Genomic DNA, 20,245 nt, shown 5'->3' with positions numbered 1-20,245 from the left:
ATAACACCAGTGAAATGTTTACTCAGTGCCTGGCTCACTGAGTAAGCAGTCAGTGTTTTCTCTCTCTCTTGAGTGAGCAAAATATCTAATGGAATTTCCTTTCCTAGTTACTAATATACTAGTAATAGTGTATTTGTACCCCTAATATCCTATTATACAAATATTGTTAGCATAATAATCACTCATTTTATATTATCTTTCAGTTCCTTTCCATAACTTTGGCTCTCTTCCATCATCACATGCAATCCTCCTTTGATCATCACATACAACCCTATGACATTGTATAAGGTGAGCCAGGCACAGATGATGAACGCCTATCCTAGATGGTAACTCTGGGGCTAGCAAGAGACGCAGCTGTCCAGGGTTATGTAGGTGGAGATAGCCTGGCTTGTGCCTGGGGACCTACCTACCGAGCCAAGCTCATTCCTGGGGCAGATTTAATATCCAGATGTGATATCTGGATGCCCTTGGTTTTAGATAACTCATTAAGAAGGCCTCCTTTCATTTCAGTATCATGTGCTCAATTGTCTCTTGTTGAACTACTACTTAGATTTTCCAAAGTGAAATGTCCAGTTGCACTTTTAAAAAAATTTGTCAGCTTTAAGAACTCTTTTCCTTGAAAGGCTCAAGGAGGTGTTGGTAATCTTTTTTTCTCTGACATTGACTTTGTAAGAGTTTGTTTCGAAGTTTGCACTGGAATTTGATATCAAGTAGCCCATAAGGGTGAAATAAGGCCCTTCTCTCTGCACATTCTTCTCTATTTCAGTTGTGCTCTTCTCTGTGACTCCCACCTCATCAGAATGAACCCTTTGGTCCCCTGCACACCCTAGAATGTGCACATGGTCTATATTTCCAAGCTGCATTTGTTTCATTCTGCTTTGATTCATTTTTAAAATGGTACCTTTAGATGTTTAACCTAACATGAGTCGGTCTGCTGTAGGCTAGCACAGGATGCTTCTGTTCATCTTATTCTTGTGTCACTCATAGTACCAGCCAAGTTGGTACTCAGCATATTTTCTAATAGGCACATTCTTTTCACAAATGCTAATGCATGAGTGATTTGGGAGCAGGGAGTCACTTGACCTGATTCTAGTGGCAAGTTGCTATACAATTGATGTGCAATAGGGTATACAGGTAAAATTCAGCCATCATTTGAGTTTTACTTGTATTGTTCCTAGGAACCTGAGCACTGTCAGATGGAGAATGACCTCTAGCCTGCATACCTCGCTGGGAGTCCATCTGCAGGAGTATCTGAGCTCATCCAGGGCCAGGGAGAGGCCTGGTCTTTTGCAAAACCTGCCCTGCTCTGCTCAGACTGGTCTAGTGAGGTGTCTGACTTCCAAGGAGATTTTAGACGAGGGTCCTCCAAGGAGCTGTGCAGCCCTGTTGGGCTCTGCAGAGACTCACTGTGAGCCTCTTCAAGAGTGGTGATGGACGTGGCACTGTACAGTGTACTGAAGGGAGTGGGACGTGCTGGAGAGAACGCTGAGTGCTCTGAAACTGTGCCAGAGGCGGCCACAGCCCAGGGGTGGTCACTCTGAGGGAGAAGATGAGCCACGGAGCCACCACCTGGCAGTGTATAGAGTGAGCAGTAGAAGGGGCATCAGGCCTATTCACCTCTGTGAGTTGGGAGTTGCCCTTGACATCCGTTCAGCATAGAGATTTCCATTCTCCCAGTAGATTCCTTGCTGAGGAGGTAGAATGCTGTGGACTGGAGTCACCAGACTGTAGGAAAAGCTGCCTGTGCAGTGCTCTCAAGTTCAGACTGAGGCTCTGGGGTCCTGGTGTGAACACGATGCAGCAGGAAATAGTTGTCAACATGATACTGACCAGATGTGCTGGGAATGTTGGTCCCACAGCTGAACTTGGAAGAGTAGGTTGCTAGCATCCCTGTGCATGGCTCTCCTGGTGCTGTAGGGTGAATAGATGTTTAAAGCCCATGTCTACTTCTCGGCACCCCCATTCTTTGCAGCTCGGGCAACTACCCTTCTCTCATGGGCCTCTCTTTTTAGGTGAGCTCTTGAAGGAGCTGGAATCAAAAAAGGTGATGCTTATTGACCTCTCAAAACAAGCATCCTGATCTGAGCCACCTAAGGCGAAGGGAACTCTGAGCTACTTCATGCTTCCCCACCTTGCCTTGGGATGTAGACCAGGTGTACTGCACCTCCTCCAGGCCCTTTCCTTCCCAAGCAAGCCAGTGTTGTTGAAGGGCCAGCCTGCTCAAGTGGTTACTGGTCCTTATATCATGTTGGTGGATGTAGGTAAATGACTCCAAAGGAGTGTGGGTAATTGTTTTTTGACCTCCAAGAAATGACTTTGCTTGGGAGGTCCCCCTTATCTGTATCTTCTCCCACCATAGTCTTGGAAGGCAGGACTATGATGTGGGAGGGAAGAACTGGGAAGAGTGTTTCTTTCGTGTGGACCCGGCTGCTTCTCTGTAGCCACATGAGCCACTGAAGCTGGGGAGAGTGATGGATTACCTCTCATCTTCCCTACCTGCCTTTCTCAGGGATAAGCTCAGTACTTGCTACCCATAAAACTTGTTCTTTCCCCTTGACCCATCTTGAGAGGGAGCCTTGGGAGTGAAATGCCATTAGTATGGTCACATTTTTCCCCAGCCCTTGGGTAGTGGCTCTTTCCCAGCAAAAATTACTATGTTAATATCCAGTTCTATCATCGATGACTTGATTGCATGAATGGTGGCATTTTAATCTGTAGAAGACTCTGCCTTGTGTGACACACCTAATTTCATTCTTAGATTGTCTCTGTAAAATGCCAACTCTTAAAATATTAATCTCTAATGTGCACTCAAGAGTTCATTTAATTACCATGGGATTTTTTTTTTTTTTTTTTTTGAATAAGCATCATCATCTGGGCAGCTCTCATTGCATTAAGGGAAAAATGCTTACCCGGCCATTGTTTCCCGAGCGTGGGAAGATATTCTTGCTTTGTTTCGGTAAATGTTGCACTGGCATGTGTGTGGTACTATGGCAGATTTATTGTCATTCATGCCCACACTCAAGCATTATCAGTTTTCTCTTCCACTGCCCAGCTTTAGAAGGTATCATCCGTGATAGGGAGTGTGAATCATAATCATGATAAATGAGAGACAGTTGAAACAGATCTGTCAAATCTGATTTGTCAGAGTACTGATTTCAATCCAGGAAGGGAATGGCCTCATTATTACCACCAGCAACCATTTCACTTGTATTATTATTATTCTTTTTTTAATAGCCTCAACTCCTGAGATCTTTCTTTACTTTCCTTCTGAAAACATTCATAATTGACAGTGTTTCGAGATTGATGCTCATATGACATCTGTTGGCATTTTCTCTGACTTTCCTCCATTTCTGGGCATTGAACCTCATCGGTGGCCACCATAGATGAGCATTTTCATTATCAGTGTGCCCTTTAACAAAGTCCAGAAATACAAATGTGTGAACATTATTATAGAATGGATGTTTGCTAATAGAGGATTTGTTACCTTGAGTCATGAGTCACTGGGGGCTTCCTTCTTCAAATCACCCCTTCCCCATGATTTCACACTTCAGTGAGCATTTTAACTGTGGTTAAAAGACCAGAGTTAACTTCATGACAGCTGAAGGGTTGGAAAAATGGGGAACACTGGAGCAAAAGTTAGTTTCAAGAGCTCTAGGTCCTGAAAACCAATTAGAGAAGTGGATTCTCTCTAACAAATAGCAAAACACCACACCATCATGACGTGTTAAGTCCTTCAAGAGCACCTATGCTTAAGTCACAAATATTCCAAGTCCTTTCTAAACCTTTGTAGAGAACTCATTTCCCAGTTCTCTCCCTGCCTTTGATTGTTTCCAATTGTAAATCAAAGCTCCAGCAAGTGACTGTCTCTGAAATCAGTGACTGTCTGCCACATTCTCACTTCCATCCTTACTCCGTGTGCTAAGGTGAGTTTCGTCTGTCTCTGTTCATTTCCAGCAGTGATCCTGACCCTGCACTAACACACTGGGGTTGGGTGTAACACGGATGACAGAAGAAGAGTGTCTGTCAGGAAAGTTAACCCAAGTGATTCAGCGAGGGGTCAAAGCCATACCCTTGACCTCACACATATCTAATGCTGATGAGTTAATCAGAGACTTTTAAAGTCAAGGTCGTAACTCTTCAGTATCCTCGCTTGAATGTTTTAATTAAAAAAAAAATTTAACCTTGTAGTTTTACTTTTTGGTTAAATTTCTTTTGGTAGTTCAGGTGGCTTCCATGGGGAAGTAGGAATTGGCAGGCATCCCACCTGTCGGTCTCTGCCGGCTGTGCCTTTTGCTCAGGGAACCTCTGGTTGATGTCTGTGATTTAGTTCTGATTTTCTAAATAGTATCTCCAAACCTCACTGCACTTCAGAGGAGAACTCAGCAGCCGAAGATGTGAACAACAATATTTACTTATGAGGTCACAGTTTATAGTTGGAGAGTCATCTTTAGTTTGCAGAAAGTGATAGTCAAAAGAAGAATGGAAAGGAAAATGAATCAGGGGAATGATGAGGAAAAGAATAGGAGAAGGAAGGTGGTCAGGATTTACTGAGCATCCCTGGAGTCAGAGTCTAACTTAGACTCTGGGGGAAATGCAAGGAGACAGTTACAGTTTTCTGTTCTGTATCTTGATGTGATACTTCTTGCTCTCAGACCTGCTGTGGCACCTCAGAAGCACTGAAACATGGCACATCAAGTCCAGAGAAATAATTTAAGCTGAAATCACAAATCCTAAAGAGAGAGAGAACCAAAGGGCAAAGTTGACTGGGGAGATTTTCCTTGATGTGAATCTTGAACCTGTTTGGAAAGCTCAAATGGTGAAAAAGATGGCAGAGGCCTTCTGTGGTTGAAGCTGGGGGCATGATTGCAAGGCTCAGTTTGTACATCAATGAAGTTACTTGGATTTGAGAATATAAGATGGAGTTGGTGGTATTGGAGGAGTCTGTTGATAATGACTTTGAGAAAGCCATGCAAATGGGTTTTATGTTATGGTTTGCATATGAGGCGTCCCCCCAGAAGCTCCTGTGTTGATGGAGAAGGTGAAATGAATAGGTTGAGACCTGTCACCTAATCAGTGGATTAATCCATTTGATGGATTAATAATTTGAATGGACTGAGGGGCAACTACAGGGGGGTAGGGGATGGCTAGAGGAAGTGGGTTACCAGGGGCATGTCCCTGGATCCTCATGCATTCTCTGTTTCCCTTCCACCATGATGTTCTGCCTTACCTCAGCCTCAGAGCAATGGAGCTGGCTACCCATGGATTTGACCTCTGAAACCATGAGCCCATCAGGTGTTTTGATCACAGTGATGGAAAGCTGACTAACATAATTTAGGACATAATACTGTAGGAATCCACTATAGGTAAGACCCCTTTGCAGGTAAAGACTAAGTTACCATAATCAGATTAGATCCTTCCTGAGGATAAAGAACTCTTAAAAAAAATGTTTAATTTTATTTGCCTTTTTTTCTCCCAGTTGTACACCTCAGCTGTTAATTGTTTTTTTCCTGACTGACCGACTGAACTTTGTATGTGTGGTACTGTGTTGCCATGGGAACCTAGAGTCTACACTTATCAAGGCTGTGGGCTCTGCCTCTGTGGGCAGTATACCATACACCCAGATGGAGAATCAAATGCTTCAGGAATCAGTCATTCCTTATCACTTGTCTTCAAAAGTAACTGTCAAGTTGTACAAGTTCCTTTTATAGTGTACATTTTCTGAGCAGCCACGATGATGGATGAGTTTGAAGATTAGGACCAGCAGGGTTGGCACCAGGTAGGATGTGGTGAGAGGCAGAGATGGAAGGGGAACATCTGGGAGAAGTAAACAGTACAATTGCTCACGGGGAGCTGTGTGCCCAAAGGTTGTAATGTTAATCCCTGAGCTTGGGATCTGCAGATGGAGCCAAGGTTGGGAATGTGTGAGGGGGTGGGAAGGATGGGATCTCTCCCTCCACCTTCCACCTCTGCCCAGCACAGGAAGTCGCACAGCCCTTCATCATATACACCTCCAGATTTGCCCCTCTACCTTTCCATACACCGCCCCCTTTCATCTGGCCTAGGGAAGCTTAGAAGTGCTTTTAGCATCCTCTTGGGAGGAAGGTGGGAAGACAGGCAGGCAGCCAGGAACTCTTGGTGGTTATTAAACTGAGTCTTCAAGGACCTTTTTATTAGTGATTAGACTCAGCTCCACAGCACTAAAGAGTATAAACTCCCTCTCTGTCTCCTTTGCTCAAACCTCCAAAGGATTTGTTTTATATGGTGTTTATTTATAGCCCCAAATAGATGTGGGCCTGGGAGCCCTGGGGGTTGCTGAAGCTTCAGTGTGCTCTGAAGCAGAAGGAGAGGGTTAAAAACCCCATGGAGGGAAATAGAGGGCTGTCTTTCTGGTGTTCAGCCACCCCAGGGCCTTCCTGTGCCCCTGTTTGTGACTGGGAACTAGTTTTGAGGATGACATCTTTAGAGTGTTGTGTGTTGTATTGTTCTGTAGCTGAAGTGTGAAGATTGTAACAACGTAGAGAATCACGTATCACCAGGTCACTGACTTTGCAGAGCATGATGAGGTTGCTGGCAGAATGAGAAAATTTGTATAAAAACATGCTTCAAATCCTGCTCGCACAGTAGTCAGTCTTTACCAAGAAAGGACACAGTCTGGTGACATTTTTGCTTGGTAGGTCAGGGGAACCTAGTTGGAAGGGTGACTGATTTGATGTCAACATTGCAGGTGGACCAGGTTGTGGTAGAGGCTGCCTTTTTCTGAGACACAGATCCTTAGATCCAGATGTATGGAGGCCAGCTGACTGTCCTCTGAATTAAATATTATTAACAGGTCTATTTGGGTGTTGAATCCATAGCTTTGAATCCTTAGCACTAGTCGACCTGCTTTTTACTTCATGGTGTTAAGAAAAAAGCAGATGGCAAGCAGGCCAGAATTCTTGGTGCCTTCAGTTGCTTGTGAAAGACAGAAGGATGTGAATCAGCATAATGGCATTAAAACACGCTCCTGAGGTGTATTTGGTATTTTAAAATTGCATGTATTGTATACAAGTTGATGACTTTTGACGTACTGACATTCATGAAACCATCACCATAATCAAACTAAGAAGCATATCTGTCACTTCCAAAAGTTTCCTTGTATTCCTTTTGTTTTTGTGATAAGAATTCTTAACAAGACTTTCCTTGACTGCTTGTGTGCTGCTGGCCCCTGATTAGTAAGAGTGTAACCTTTCATTTATATGAAGGAAATCCTGCCAGTTGTAACCACATGGACAACATTATGCTAAGTGAAATAAGCCAGTCACAGAAGGACAAATACAGCATGATACAGTTTATATGAGAAATCAAAAATAGTTTAATTCATAGAAGCAAAGAACAGAATGGTAGTTGCCAGGGGTTGTGGGATGAGGGAAGGGGAGTGTTTCTAATCAACCAGTACAAAATTTCATTTATGCACAGTGAAGAAATTCTAGAGATCTGCTCTGTATCATTGTGCCTATTGTTAAGTTTGTTGAGTGGTTGGATTTCATGCTAAGTATTCTTGCCTCATTTAAAAAAGAAAAATCTCAGTGCCCTCACACATATATTGTCTTGTCTGATCTTCATAGCAATTCATACTCAGAGAAAGTGTGAGTACTCCCAGTTCATACTGAGTGTATGCATTGAAGCAGAGCAGGCTAAATTGACAGCCTTAGAGTTACAGAGATTGGTGAGTGGCAGAATGAGGACCAAGACTGCATCTTTTAGCATGCAAACATCAGCCTGCGTGGTCTGTGCTTTGTTGCTGCCAGGGTTCTGGAGGTGAGCATGATTGGGCAGAGCCATTCGCACTCTTTCAGTCTCTTGCTGTGAGAAAGACAGACCTTTGGGGAAACGAGGCTTTGGACTTTGGACTATGAAAGTGGGCATGAGTCTTTCTCTAGAATGAACATTATAGACTTGGTCTTATAAGTAGTACTTCAACCCTCTGAGCTTTGGGAAATGAGGAGAATTATTTTTTAAAGAAATATTTAAAGATTTTTAAAAATGCACATGAATATAGATGTTTAAGTGTAGACTAAATATAACTGGGGTTTAACATAAATTACATAAATTCCCCAGTGTGCTATCACCAAATAGGACATAGAATTCTTAATAATTAACTTGTTAGGCTTAAGTATGAAACTTGTATCCAACAGTAAATGAATTGAGAATTAGCCCAACTCAAAATATTTTGTCTGCTTTGATAGTAGACCCCTCATAGCCTTCTGGAGAGAGTAAAGTCTTGTTTACCCATTAACCAACTTGCTGATTTTTTACTTATTAAAATCCCATTATGATTTGTACTAGACCAAACGATATTAAAAGTAAATCATATTTTTTGTGTGCATCTTCTCTGAAAACTTCTTATAAGTAGACCTTTAGCTTCTTTCATTTGAAGAATTAACCAATCTTTTATCCAGTACCTGCAGGGGGGAGATGTGACTGGTGGGGCATCATTGGCTAAAGAACACTAAAATTTGGGGTGAGACCAAAAGCCAGGGTTGGGTCGGGGAACTACTGCCTGTGAGAACTGGTTTAGGGGAACACAGCCAACTCTCAAGGAATCTAAGCAGGAGCTCCTCTCAGAGCCCAGGGGAAGCCAGGTTACCTTGCCACCAGTGTAACACGGCCACTAGTCTTGCCCTTCCTGACTACTACACGGTTCATTTTGAAAGAGCTAGTACTTTCATTCTTAGCAGTAAATCTCTCGGGTTGAATTAGTTCTAGAGGTTTGGGAATACGTGCTTTTGACTTTAATAGCAAAAGTAGGATTTCAGAGTATGGGAAGACCTCAGGATCCTTCAGATGTTACTACTCTGTGGGGATAGGTGTTTTCTAGAGTCTCTTCCAGTTACTAGTGCAGGACCTTGTAATCATCCCTTAGTTCCTAATTGCTCATAATGGGCCTGTGACAATCAAAAGTTTAAAAGTGAGTGAAAACTGAATAATAAGTGACAATTACCTTAGGTATGCCGTTGATAAGCAGCTGGATACTACATGCACATCACATCACATACATCTTAGATAATTTGGTGGAAATGACAGCCATAATGGAAAAAGATGTCTTTTGTGAACAGTAAGTTGGAAAATTCAAAAGGTATTTCCTGGAGAAAGTGGAAAATCAACTGGATTTTATGGACTAAGTAGAAGTGGGAAATTGGGGTGGAGGAATGATTTCTAAATGTAAAAAGGGAATGACCAAAAGCATAGGAATGAGAAAGCTCCCTCTGTTTAGGATTTAGGATTTGCCAAGAGAGCTAAGTTGAGAATAAGGGAATTACAGATGGAAAAATGAGGCAGAGCTTGAATAGGATGGCAGCAGCTGCCTGCCCAGCTCTGCCAAGCAGTGGGTCATTGGAGACAGGGAATCCACAAGTTCACCTTGGCCCAGTCCATGGGACAATGAAAGCCAAGTCCTTGAGTATCTTGGGTGCTTCATCTTCTTACCTTGATATGGGGCCTTGGGGTTAGTATGCACAAATGGGTTCAGAGAAAACATGGCAAGCCGTGGAGCTATTTGGTAGGCCCTTGGTAAAAGGGAGCACTTGGGTTTAACCCTGTGCCCATCCCTCTCGTGCAGGGCATACTCTTGAGTTTTTCATTGTGGGTGTGAAGGAGGTGGAGATTGTCTCCTGTATTCGTGTATATCCACCCAGCAGCTCCCTCCATCCACCAACTTCTTACGTCCCACTCTGACACAGGTGTCTGCAGGATGCCATGATAGCCGGCGTTATCTCTGCTTGTGGGACCAAGGGCAACTGTTTAGTCTGTCTAGCAGTGGAATTTTAGATCTGGCATTGAACAGTAGCTACCAGGTCACTGGTCTGATTCCTTTAATAACTAGTGGATGTTCCTGTGGAAACTGATTTGAAGATTGGATTAATAAGAGGAACATTTATCCCTTAGAAATGCTCCCATTGTGATGAATAGTGCAGTAGAATATTCTAGGTTCAGATTCTACCTCTCCTGTGTAAAATAAATCCAGTCATTTTTCCCTTGCAGGTTGTTTTAATGATTTGAAACAGTAAAGTACCTAGATCATGGGCACTCTGTGAAGGGTGGACTTTTATCCATACCATCTATATTTTATATCAATTCTTTTTCCTCAGTTGGGGATTTGCTATGTAGTATTGATTTCATAAGCTGCTTTTGAATTAAGGTGGCTGCCGATGGATGCTCACCTCCTCAAGTGACATTCTCTGAGTTAGTGACCATAGGAAACTGAGCAGTCAGGGAGAGGCCTTGGGAGGACTCAGACTCAAATAGTCCCTGGCAAGGAAAACAACAACAACAACAACAAAAAAAAAACTTCTGCTTTGCTGAGAGAGTGGTTCTGATTGCTTTTTTCCAGTGGGAAATCAATTTCACCATGCAGCATATCTCAGTAAGTGGGGTCATATGATTGCTTTTCAAAAACAGACATGTTTCTGATTTTATTAATCACAGAAGAGACACAAGAGTAGAATTTATAAAAGAAAATCCATCCATTCACTCCCCTGCTTTCCACATTGGTGGGCTGCCTTCTAGAAAATAGGAGCGAAGAAGAGATTTTATCTTGTAGTCTGGAAAGGATACCCTCTTATGGTTTGGAACAAGCAGCCTCACGTCCTTGGACATCTGCCATATATGAATTTCTGGAATAAAGCATTCTCAGATTTTTGTCAGCTGTCATTTTGAAGGCAAAGTAACAGAGCTATGGTTCCAGGAGATGCCTAAAATAGTTGTGCATGTGATCATGGGGCTAGATGCATCCTCATCACAAGCTGGAAAAACATGTCCCTTTTGGAGTTGAATCAGCTGTTGAGTGCCATTGGTGTGGAGCAGAAGAGGGTTTGATTCTATCCTGGGGTTTTGGACATACCCAGTACAGTTCACTTTTATTCAATATAAAAAATCTCCACATGAAAACAGGTAGGTTGGGGCAGGAGAGCATTAGATAACTTGTTTTGTAAAGCAGTATTTGCGGAGTTACCTTAAACTAGTCATTTCTCATATTTGTAAAGATGGTCGCCTGGTCATGATGATTATTTACCTACAGGATGTTACCAACACCGTGTGAAGTGAAGGGCAGCAGTTACCTTGGTGCAGGTAGGAGGCAGCCTGGATTTGTAGCCCATGTTTTGCCATTGCCCAGTGTCCCACACCAATAACCACACAGCCTCTAGGGGGCAGCAGAACACCAACTAAGACCTATGCTGGGCTCTTGGGCTTTTCAGGCTAATTCCGCCCCCCCACCCCCACCCCTTCCAGCCCTGCCCCATGTGTCCTTGGTGCAACACCTCCTTCTCCCCGTTGTCTAGAGAAAGAACCTCATCCTCTAGGTCTCACTTAAGTGGGGACTTCGCCATCCCCTGTTTCACCCATCCCCTTCTCCACAGTCTTGAACCCTCCTGGTGCTTCATACCATGTCCTATAGCTTAACAGTGAGACTTGCCTGCCATTGGTTAACAGCCAGGTGTACCTGTCCTTGTGGCAGGAGCAGCATCTTCCATCTCTGTGTTTCTCATAATGCCAGAAGCGCCCTGAAGGCGTAAATAAGTGTTAGAGTGCAGAAGGATGATCCCTTAATGTACAATGAGTACTGGATGCATATTTGCTTAGTTGTCAAGATGCTCTTGTTTTTGTATAAGAGCAAGTTTTGTCTTTTCTTATTTCAGAAATGACTACTTTTTCCTTCAGGTTTAATTATTTCCAATTGGTATGAAAGAGGGCTTTGAGAATGAACCTGTAGGTATGACAGAAAGCATTAACTTCAGTGCCATAGTTGCAGATTTGTATTTTGCTTCTTCTTCTTCCCAGCTGGGTATTGCAGACAAATTAACTCACAGCCTCAATTTTTTCATCTATAAAATGGGATTTTCTAAGGTGATCATAGGATTATTATCTGAATTGGAGTATTTTGAGAGTGAAGGGCATTAGAGGGAAAACCAGACCCGGACAGTGCTTTAAAGGGGTGAAAACAAAAAAATTTGGGGCTAGAACTACTGGAAAGTGAACCCAGGGACTCTCTACCACTGAGATATATCTTTTATCCCCCCCCCCCCTTTTTTTTCTAACTTTGAAACAAGTTCTTACATGTCCCTAAGGCTATGTTTGAACTTGTGGATCCTCCTACCTCAGCCTCTCAAGTAGCTGGGATCACTGGTGTGCACCACCACATGGATTCATGATGATTGTTTCCTTCAGTACACTCCCCACCCCCACCCCCATACTGGGAATTCAACCTAGAGGTGCTTCACTACTCAGCCACATCCCAAGCCCTTTTTATTTTGAAATGGAATCTCTCAGACTCCCTCTGAGTCTGTGACCTCAGACTTGTGATCATCCTCAGCATCCTGACTCACGGGGATTACAGGCATGTGTCCCCACACTTGGCTTCTATGAAAACAAATTTTATGAAGAACTATTAAATCAGGGCAAAAAGAGACCTCAGTGTAAAACTGGGCTCAATTCTGAATATAACTTGAACAAGTGAGATATAACCAACAAGCAGAGAGTGTGTGTATGTGGGGGTGGTCATTGGATGAAAGAATGCTAAGAGGAGATGTTGAAATAGAGGGGGATTCTGGTTAAACAGACTTAACAAGATTCTTGTTGAGCCAGATGCAGTGGCACACAAGTGTAATCCCAGCAGCTCAAGAGTCTGAGGCAAGGGGATTGAAAGCCAGGAGGAAAGCCAGTCTCGGGAACTCAGGGAGACCCTGTTTCTAATTAAAAAGAAACTAGGGTTTAGGGACATGTCTTAGTAGTTAATCATCTCTGGGTTAATCCCCAGTTTAAAAAAAAAAAAAAAATTCTTGGTGAAAACAGTCCAGGCTGATCAGATAAGGAGGGTCGGGGATAGGAATTTAACCAAGTATCAAGGTTGATCAGATATCATCAAACGTGGAGGGGGGGCAGTTTCTAAACTGGGCAGGATTCTTGCTACAACTGGGTGATGCCCATTAAGTATGAACACCAAGGTGCAGGTCTGGAGGGTTTATAGGAGCCTCACTGAAGTTTAGCCAAGGAGACAGTCTTTGTGAAGGAGGACATTTATAAACAATTATAACGCAGATAGGAGCAAGGCATTCTGGTGCACTATTACACAGTAAGGCAGCAACAGTTAATGTACATTTATTTTTAAAAAAGCAAGAATAAAAGATTTTGACAGTTTTCATAAATAAATGATAAAAGTTTGAATAGTTAATGCAATAAATAAAAACATCACATAGTACCCTATTAATATGTACATTTTTTTGTTTTCATGTACCAGTTGAAATCTTTCTTAAGTGAAAAACTACAATCATGTAGTCTTGGCATATTCCTTTATGAACTAACTTGTTTTCATTTATTTTTTAGATTTGCCTGTCTGTAAGTGGTTCTATTAAAAATGATTTTCAAAATAAGGCTTCTTCCAAAAAAAATACAATAACATATAAACAGGACAAATGCTAAACTCTTTGAGATGCTGGAACAGTAGTGTAAACCATATGGTGCTTTGATGAATCAAAAAGTGCACATGAAGTGTCTAGTGTTGTTCTTGGAATATAGTGTGCGTGCTGAATGAATGAATGAATGAAGACAACTTTTTCCTTCCTGGAGGAAGGTTGGATAAAGAAGCACTAACCAGAAATCAACAAAGGCTTATGGGTTCTTTAAAAGGCTGCTGCGTGCTCAGGCATGCTGTTAACTCCCCTGGTTCTAAAATCCAAGGTGTGAGTTTTATCCATCTCCAGCAGGAAGGTCTTGATGGAAGAACATGGTCCTGCTCCTCTGTACCCAGGCAGCTGTTTCAGCAGCAGAGATCATAACTGCAGGATGGTTCTGTTCTGTGTTTGGGGTGGTGATTTGGCTGCCCTGGAAGCACAGAGCTTTTCATTTTATTTGCAAATTCATGACTGCTTCTGAGCAACTTGCCTAGGAAACTAAGGGAACCAGCCTTGGCATCCCTCTTCTGAACACAGGTTCTCTTATTAGGGGCCTGATTTTAGCAGTTGTGCTTGAATAATGGATTGACCTACAGAGGACATACTTGTCTTGAAGGTTGATGTCCCCGTGTGGCCAGCAGCTTAATTGTCATTCTGAGATTGGACTTCCAGGGTTGGGTGCATCCCTTTCAGAAACTAATTCATTACTTCTCTCCCTACCTCTTGTGAGTGCTGTTACTCTTGTAGTGAGAACTCTTGATCCTGTATGTTCATTTAACCTAAAGCCCTGCAGTACGGAGGTTTGTTGTTGTTTTTGTTTTGTTTTGTTTTGTTTTATTTCCCCAACTCCTACGTGACAGAGAATTCAGAGTGATTTGTGGCATTTGGGAAGTAGCAAAGATCTGTGTGCCATGAGTGTCAGGGGGAAAGACAAGCCCAGGAGCAGGGAATGTTGCAGGTATGTCCCTTGGTGTGGCTTCTCACAGCATCTTCTTTCTCCAGGTACGTGTACGTTCCACTGGGTGGGTCCCAGCATGGCCTGTTAGGGACACTGCTTTCCACCGGGATGACGTTTGCATTTGTGAGCTACTGGCATGGCGGTTATGACTACCTCTGGTGCTGGGCGGCACTCAACTGGATGGGAATCACTGTGGAGAATGGAGTCCGGAGGCTGGCAGAGAACCCCTGCATCCGGGACAGTTTGGTGAGCAGGATCCTTGTTTGTAAGGGACAGCTAAGTTAGGAGAAGAGGTTTGGGAGGGACAGTGGTCATTAGGTTTGCCACAGTATGGGCTGATCCTACCAGATTGAATCAAAGTTCATGTCTAGAGGCAGCTCAACTAGAGGAGAAGCTTCTGTAGCCATTATTTAAGTGAACAAATGAATGTTGTAACTATTAAAGTTGTACATGTTTTATTATATAAAAATTATAAAATTCAGACAGGAAAAAAAGAAAAAAACCTCTAACAATATTATGTTAACACTCATTTTTTTTCTGTGTACACACACATAACATTTAAAGGAAATACTAGTATTATGGAGATATTACTATATTGGGACCACCCTTCCAAATTACTGAATCTGTTTCTAACAATCCCTTTTAATGGCTACATGGGATGCCAATATGGATATGCCATAATATAATTTGTCTCCTATTAATTATATCATTAAAATTGTTTTCAACTGTCAATTGGTACGAATACTGTAACCAAGATAAATTCTTACAGGTAAAACTGCCATCTTTAAAGTTCATTTTGCATACTGCATTATCAACTACTATCCAGCCTATAGACAAAATATATCAATTTAATATCCTCCCAACAGTGTATGAGAAAGCATTGCCAATACTGAGTGGTACTGATATTTTTAACCTTTGTTAGGGCTTCATACACATTCCAATTCTGTGGGAAAATTATTAGGAAATTTAAGAAGTTCACACACATATTTTAAGTGATTTTAAATCATGAGCACACATTTTTATCTTGTAAATGTGGTATAGGATGTTTTAGAATCTTATAAGAAATCACTTCTTCTAAATTTGCAGCAATATTCTACTAGCCCTGAAAAGAAAAAACCTAAGAAGAAATATGCTGGCATCAGTCTTTGGGGCAGACTATAAAACACAAAACATTTATGGGGAAAAAAATGATTAATGTGGATAAATTCCATCCAGCACATACAGCTAAAGCAATAGATTTTTTTTAAAAAACCCACCAAAACAGAGTACACTGAATGTGTTTCCATATAGAGTACAAATGGAATGTTATTTTAATGAAGACTGATACAAAGTACCTAGTGAAACAACACATTTGAAGGATTTAAATAAAGACACTGTGTTCAGTTTTTGTATAAGCAATCAGCAAGCCAGAAATATCTATGAATTCTAACAAAATTGTATTTCAATGAAAGACATCTTTCTATGTAACACCCAAGAAAACCATAAAAGGTAGTATCTTAAAGATTTTAATCTTCATTCTCAAGTCTGAGCAGTCTTTATACGTGAAAGCAGAGTACACTTGAATGTGTTTCCATATAGAATACAAATGGAAAGTTATTTCAATGAAGACTGATACAGAGTACCTAGTGAAACAACACATAGTCATTACCTATGAAACCTAGATGGTTCTTTTTAGCCCTGTCTGGAACCCTGATTCTGCATTCCACGAAGGGTCTAACATTCACCTTGAACGTATATTAAACAGGGTCCTGTGGCCTTTGAGCCATAGTTTATGCTATTACTGCATTAAAAAAAATACCCAAAACATTAAAGCAATAACCAAATTGTACTGTGTAACTTATGACTGGTTAATTTTGATTAAAAACAAACTACCACAACAAATACACTTGCTCACTTGGTCAAGCTCTGACATTGTACCTTAGGGCTCTCACGTGTATTGAACTTAAACTTTTACAGTTCAGGTGTCAAGGTGCATAGAAATTTTTATATGCATTTTTTAGCAAGATATTTCCCTTATATTTTGCAAATATGTTCAGTTTACAAATTCATGAAGCAAGAACCTGTTTGATAAATCTTCTATCCCCTGTGTTTTATCTTAGAAGTCCAAGGGGCCATTTATATCTTTTTAGATGGTGTCCTCGAGTTTAGAATCAGGATCCTGCTTTATTTATATCCACATTGTTCATCTCAGTCTGAGCTAGTCTCAGAGTTAAGTCACTGCACAGTTCTCCCAAATGGGATTGACTTTTTTTAGGTCGTCTTTCGCTGTTCAATCAGACTCTTCTACTATCTTCTTCCTTGTATAGTTCAGCTGAGAATCTCTTTCCATTTGCTACAAAACAAAAACCAAACAGGCCTTCTGAATGCACACAACTTCTTGATAACTTGTTTCCCCACTTCCCTCTGTTTCCATGAATCTGCTTCCCTTTCTTTTGCAAAAATCCAAATAAAGATTTAATACCCCCTTGGTACCTAATTAGATCTGACTTTAGTCTCCTCAACTCATCTGATAGTATTTACACTCCTGATTGAATGAAGAGGGTTAGCAAAAGTTTCACAAGGCAAGAATATGTTCCTCACATCCTCAGAATTTTTCAGGTTTCTCCCAAGAAACAGCCAATAAGGTGTGTGTGCATGCATGTCCAAGGCAAAATTGAGTATACAGAATTAATTCATGATTCTGGAGGCTGAGAAATAAGACTCAGGAGAACTGTCTAAGTTTCAGTTTGTCTGAAGTTTGTCTTCTAGAGAAGATCTGTGTTCCAGCCAAGCAGAGAGAAGGAATATTTTCTTGACCTTTTATTCTATTTAGATTTTGAAAGGATTGGGTGAGGCCTACCCATTATTGGCGAGAGAAATCTGCTTTATTCAGTCTGTTGATTCAGATGTTAATACCATCCAGCAATACCTTTGCAGCACATCCCTAAGTAACGTTTACCCAAATATGGGTGCACCCTGTGGCTTAGTCATGTGACAAATAAAATTAACCATCAAATTCTTTCTCCATGACATGTATCATTCATCTGTTTCATTAAAATAGATTGACAGAGATCTGAATAAGAAGGATTATCATTCCTCCTCCGTTCATATCTTCGACCTCAACCCCAGGGCCTTGTCTGGGACTCAGAATACAGAATTGCTTGGTGTTGGTTGACTGACCAGAAGCTGAGGTGGAGTGAAGCGTTGTAAACTGGAAGCCCTCTGAGTTTCTGCAGTAGGGCTGATAGAACTGCCTGCACTACAGGGTTAACGAAGGGGACAAATGGAAGCAGGGAGGCTAATGAGAAGCTATTTGGTAGATCAAGGAAGACATGAAAGAACCTAACATGAATTAGGATGACTTTAGTGGTAATGCAGACAACTGAAAGTGAAATCTACTTAGAAAGTAGAATGTACAGTATGTACAGGTGGGTCCAAGGTGGGGAGAGGTGCAGGGTTTCTTGATTTGGGCTTTGAAGAACCATATTTTCCCATAGTGCTGAGTGATGTTTCTCACATAACAACATCATCAACAACAAAACCCTAAGTATACTCCTCTTCAAAATCACATTTATTGTCTTCCCATTGTCTTAGGACTAAGCCCTCAGTGTTTAGGATGATGTCATATTTAAGATGAAGCCCTGCCTGATTGTCCTGTCGGGAGCTCCCACTGTCTCTGACTCCTGACACTCTGTTTTTCCTTCTGTTAGTTCACAAACCTGGCCTCTCCTGTTCTCGGCATCCCCGCATGGGTGCTTCCATCTCCTCGGGTGCTGTCTCTCCTTCCCTTCCACTGCTGCTCATCCTTCAGTCCTTCAGATTTCAGCCTGAATGACACCTTGCTTGTGAAACTTACCTGCCTCAGTCAGTCAGGTCCCATGGGACAATTCATTCTGGGCATCTCTTACGTTCTGTTGTACTTAGCCCCATTATAATGAAATATTTTATGCGATAACCTGTTCAATCCTTATCTCCTCACTGAACTGTAAGTCTCACGAGGTCAAACATATGCTGGCTGTCCTTATCACTTTCTGCCGTGCCTGGCGCAGTGCCTTGTGGAATGAAAGAATGAGTGCTGTTTTCTGACTTCGCTGAGGGGAGTACAAGAGAAAACTGGCTTAGGCAGCAGCATGGCAGTACAGGTTGAATCCTGGAAGAACTCGCTAAGGCCTCTGCTGGAACATGATTTTATAGCTGTGTAGATACTAATAGGTCTAGTGATGGCAAAATGGTATTTTACTGCTCAGTGCACAAAAATACATATTGAAGAAAAAGAAGTAGGGAAGAATTGGCCTTTGTGGTACCCTGCTGCTTTATGAGGTGGGGGATTATTGGTTGTGACTCATGGAGGCACAGAGCCGTGGGAAGCTGACAAAAGGCATTTCCACAAAGCACCCGAGCTGGGTGGATGTAGAGGAGTTACCCCTGCGGTGATGGGGTTTTTTTTCTCTACACAAGTACTCTCCAGGGAGCTGGATTTTGTGTTGGGCATTGAAATCTTCAGTAAGTGGAAGCAATTTGAAGCATTGATAGAGTAACACTGCTTCTTGCCAATTCCTTATTTGATCTCTCCCTTGGAGGAAGACACCGTCAGGTTGCTTGTTGCACAAAGGAGGATCTGTACTGTCGAACAATTCACCCACCCCACCCCTGGTTCCCATTTCATTGGATAATTTAATTATGTCCTCCCCTCCTAGCCCATATCCCCTCTTTTTCACCCTGAGATCCTTTCTGAAGGAATAAAGTTTCTGTTTATACTTGCTTTAGGAAACACACCTAAAGGATTCCCTCAAGGATCAGTGTGATGTTCCAAGAAAAGATTTGATACTCTGATGTGTCAGGAAGGACCCAAAGACCAGGTCCTTTGCGGCACTGTCCATTCAGTTTATTGGCTCTACTGATCAATTTGATTTTGAAGATACAGGTAGAGAAATCCAATGAATTTGAGAGATCAGTCAATTTAAAAGGACAGTTGACTATAAAATAATCAACATGTTTCAAACTATGGTTACTTAGCTCTCTGAAATACTGATTCAACAAATAGCAAGGAGTCTGTTCTGTTAGTCTGATTAGAAAACCTTTTCACTAGAGGTCAGTGGTCACAGCCCCAACTAACTCACTGAGAAAACAGCAGACTTCTCTGAGTTGTGCTGTTTGACACGTGCCAATTCCTCCATTTGTCAATGTGTTAGACATTCCTCCACCCCTTGGATTCATTTTGGGAAATAGTGATGATGTGCTCATTGGACATAAACCAGTCCGATCAGAACTTTTGCTAGAGTGAGCCCACTTAGGCTTAGTCAGTCTGGTTCTTCACTTTTTAATTCCATCATTTGGCGGTGGGAGGGGGTGGGGATGTTCAGTGTGCTATGTGGAAGACTCTTGGTTGAGCACTGGAAGACCCTAAACCAGATGTAGCATGATCCCTACCCTCCTAATTCCCCAACCTTCCCTCCTTTTCTTGCCATCCTCCTTCACTATTTCAATATGTATTAGACTATCAATGTGCAACTGTAGAGTCTATATTAATTTAGATCATGAATATGATCATTGTAAGCGATTTGAATTAAAGAGACCATAGAATGAGACTCTTTGAAGAGCTAACTGATCCATGTGAAAAAACATCCTTGTTTTCATAAATATAAAGTACTGATTGTCCTAGTCTTCCCAGGCATAGCTCAGAAGAAAGGTCCAGGCTAGAATTAGAAATCTGGGAGCATTAGATGCTATTTTGGAGCTATGGTAACATTTGAGAACTTCGAGAGAAAAGAGAAAAAGAGGTACCTGCCAAGACTGAATCTGGAAAACACCAATACTTAGAAGTTGGATGGAGGAGGAGGAACCAAGAGTGGGGGTGATCTCCCTGGAACCAAGAAAAGAT

General features: G+C 41.9%; 1 protein-coding gene across 3 annotated transcripts in view; it reads left to right on the top strand.

Moving 5' to 3' along the window:
- Window positions 1-20,245, top strand: part of Hhat (hedgehog acyltransferase) — a 328,256-nt gene that overhangs the window by 239,612 nt on the left and 68,399 nt on the right. For all 3 annotated transcript variants that reach the window (XM_047519801.1, XM_047519802.1, XM_047519803.1), the window contains exon 10: window positions 14,430-14,631. In XM_047519801.1, coding sequence (XP_047375757.1) covers window positions 14,430-14,631 — 202 coding nt within the window. The remainder of the gene's footprint in view (window positions 1-14,429; window positions 14,632-20,245) is intronic.

This window comes from Sciurus carolinensis, chromosome 12 (assembly GCF_902686445.1).
Source record: "Sciurus carolinensis chromosome 12, mSciCar1.2, whole genome shotgun sequence".
Taxonomy (NCBI): Eukaryota; Metazoa; Chordata; class Mammalia; order Rodentia; family Sciuridae; genus Sciurus; species Sciurus carolinensis.
This window is presented reverse-complemented; position numbering and strand designations above follow the sequence as displayed.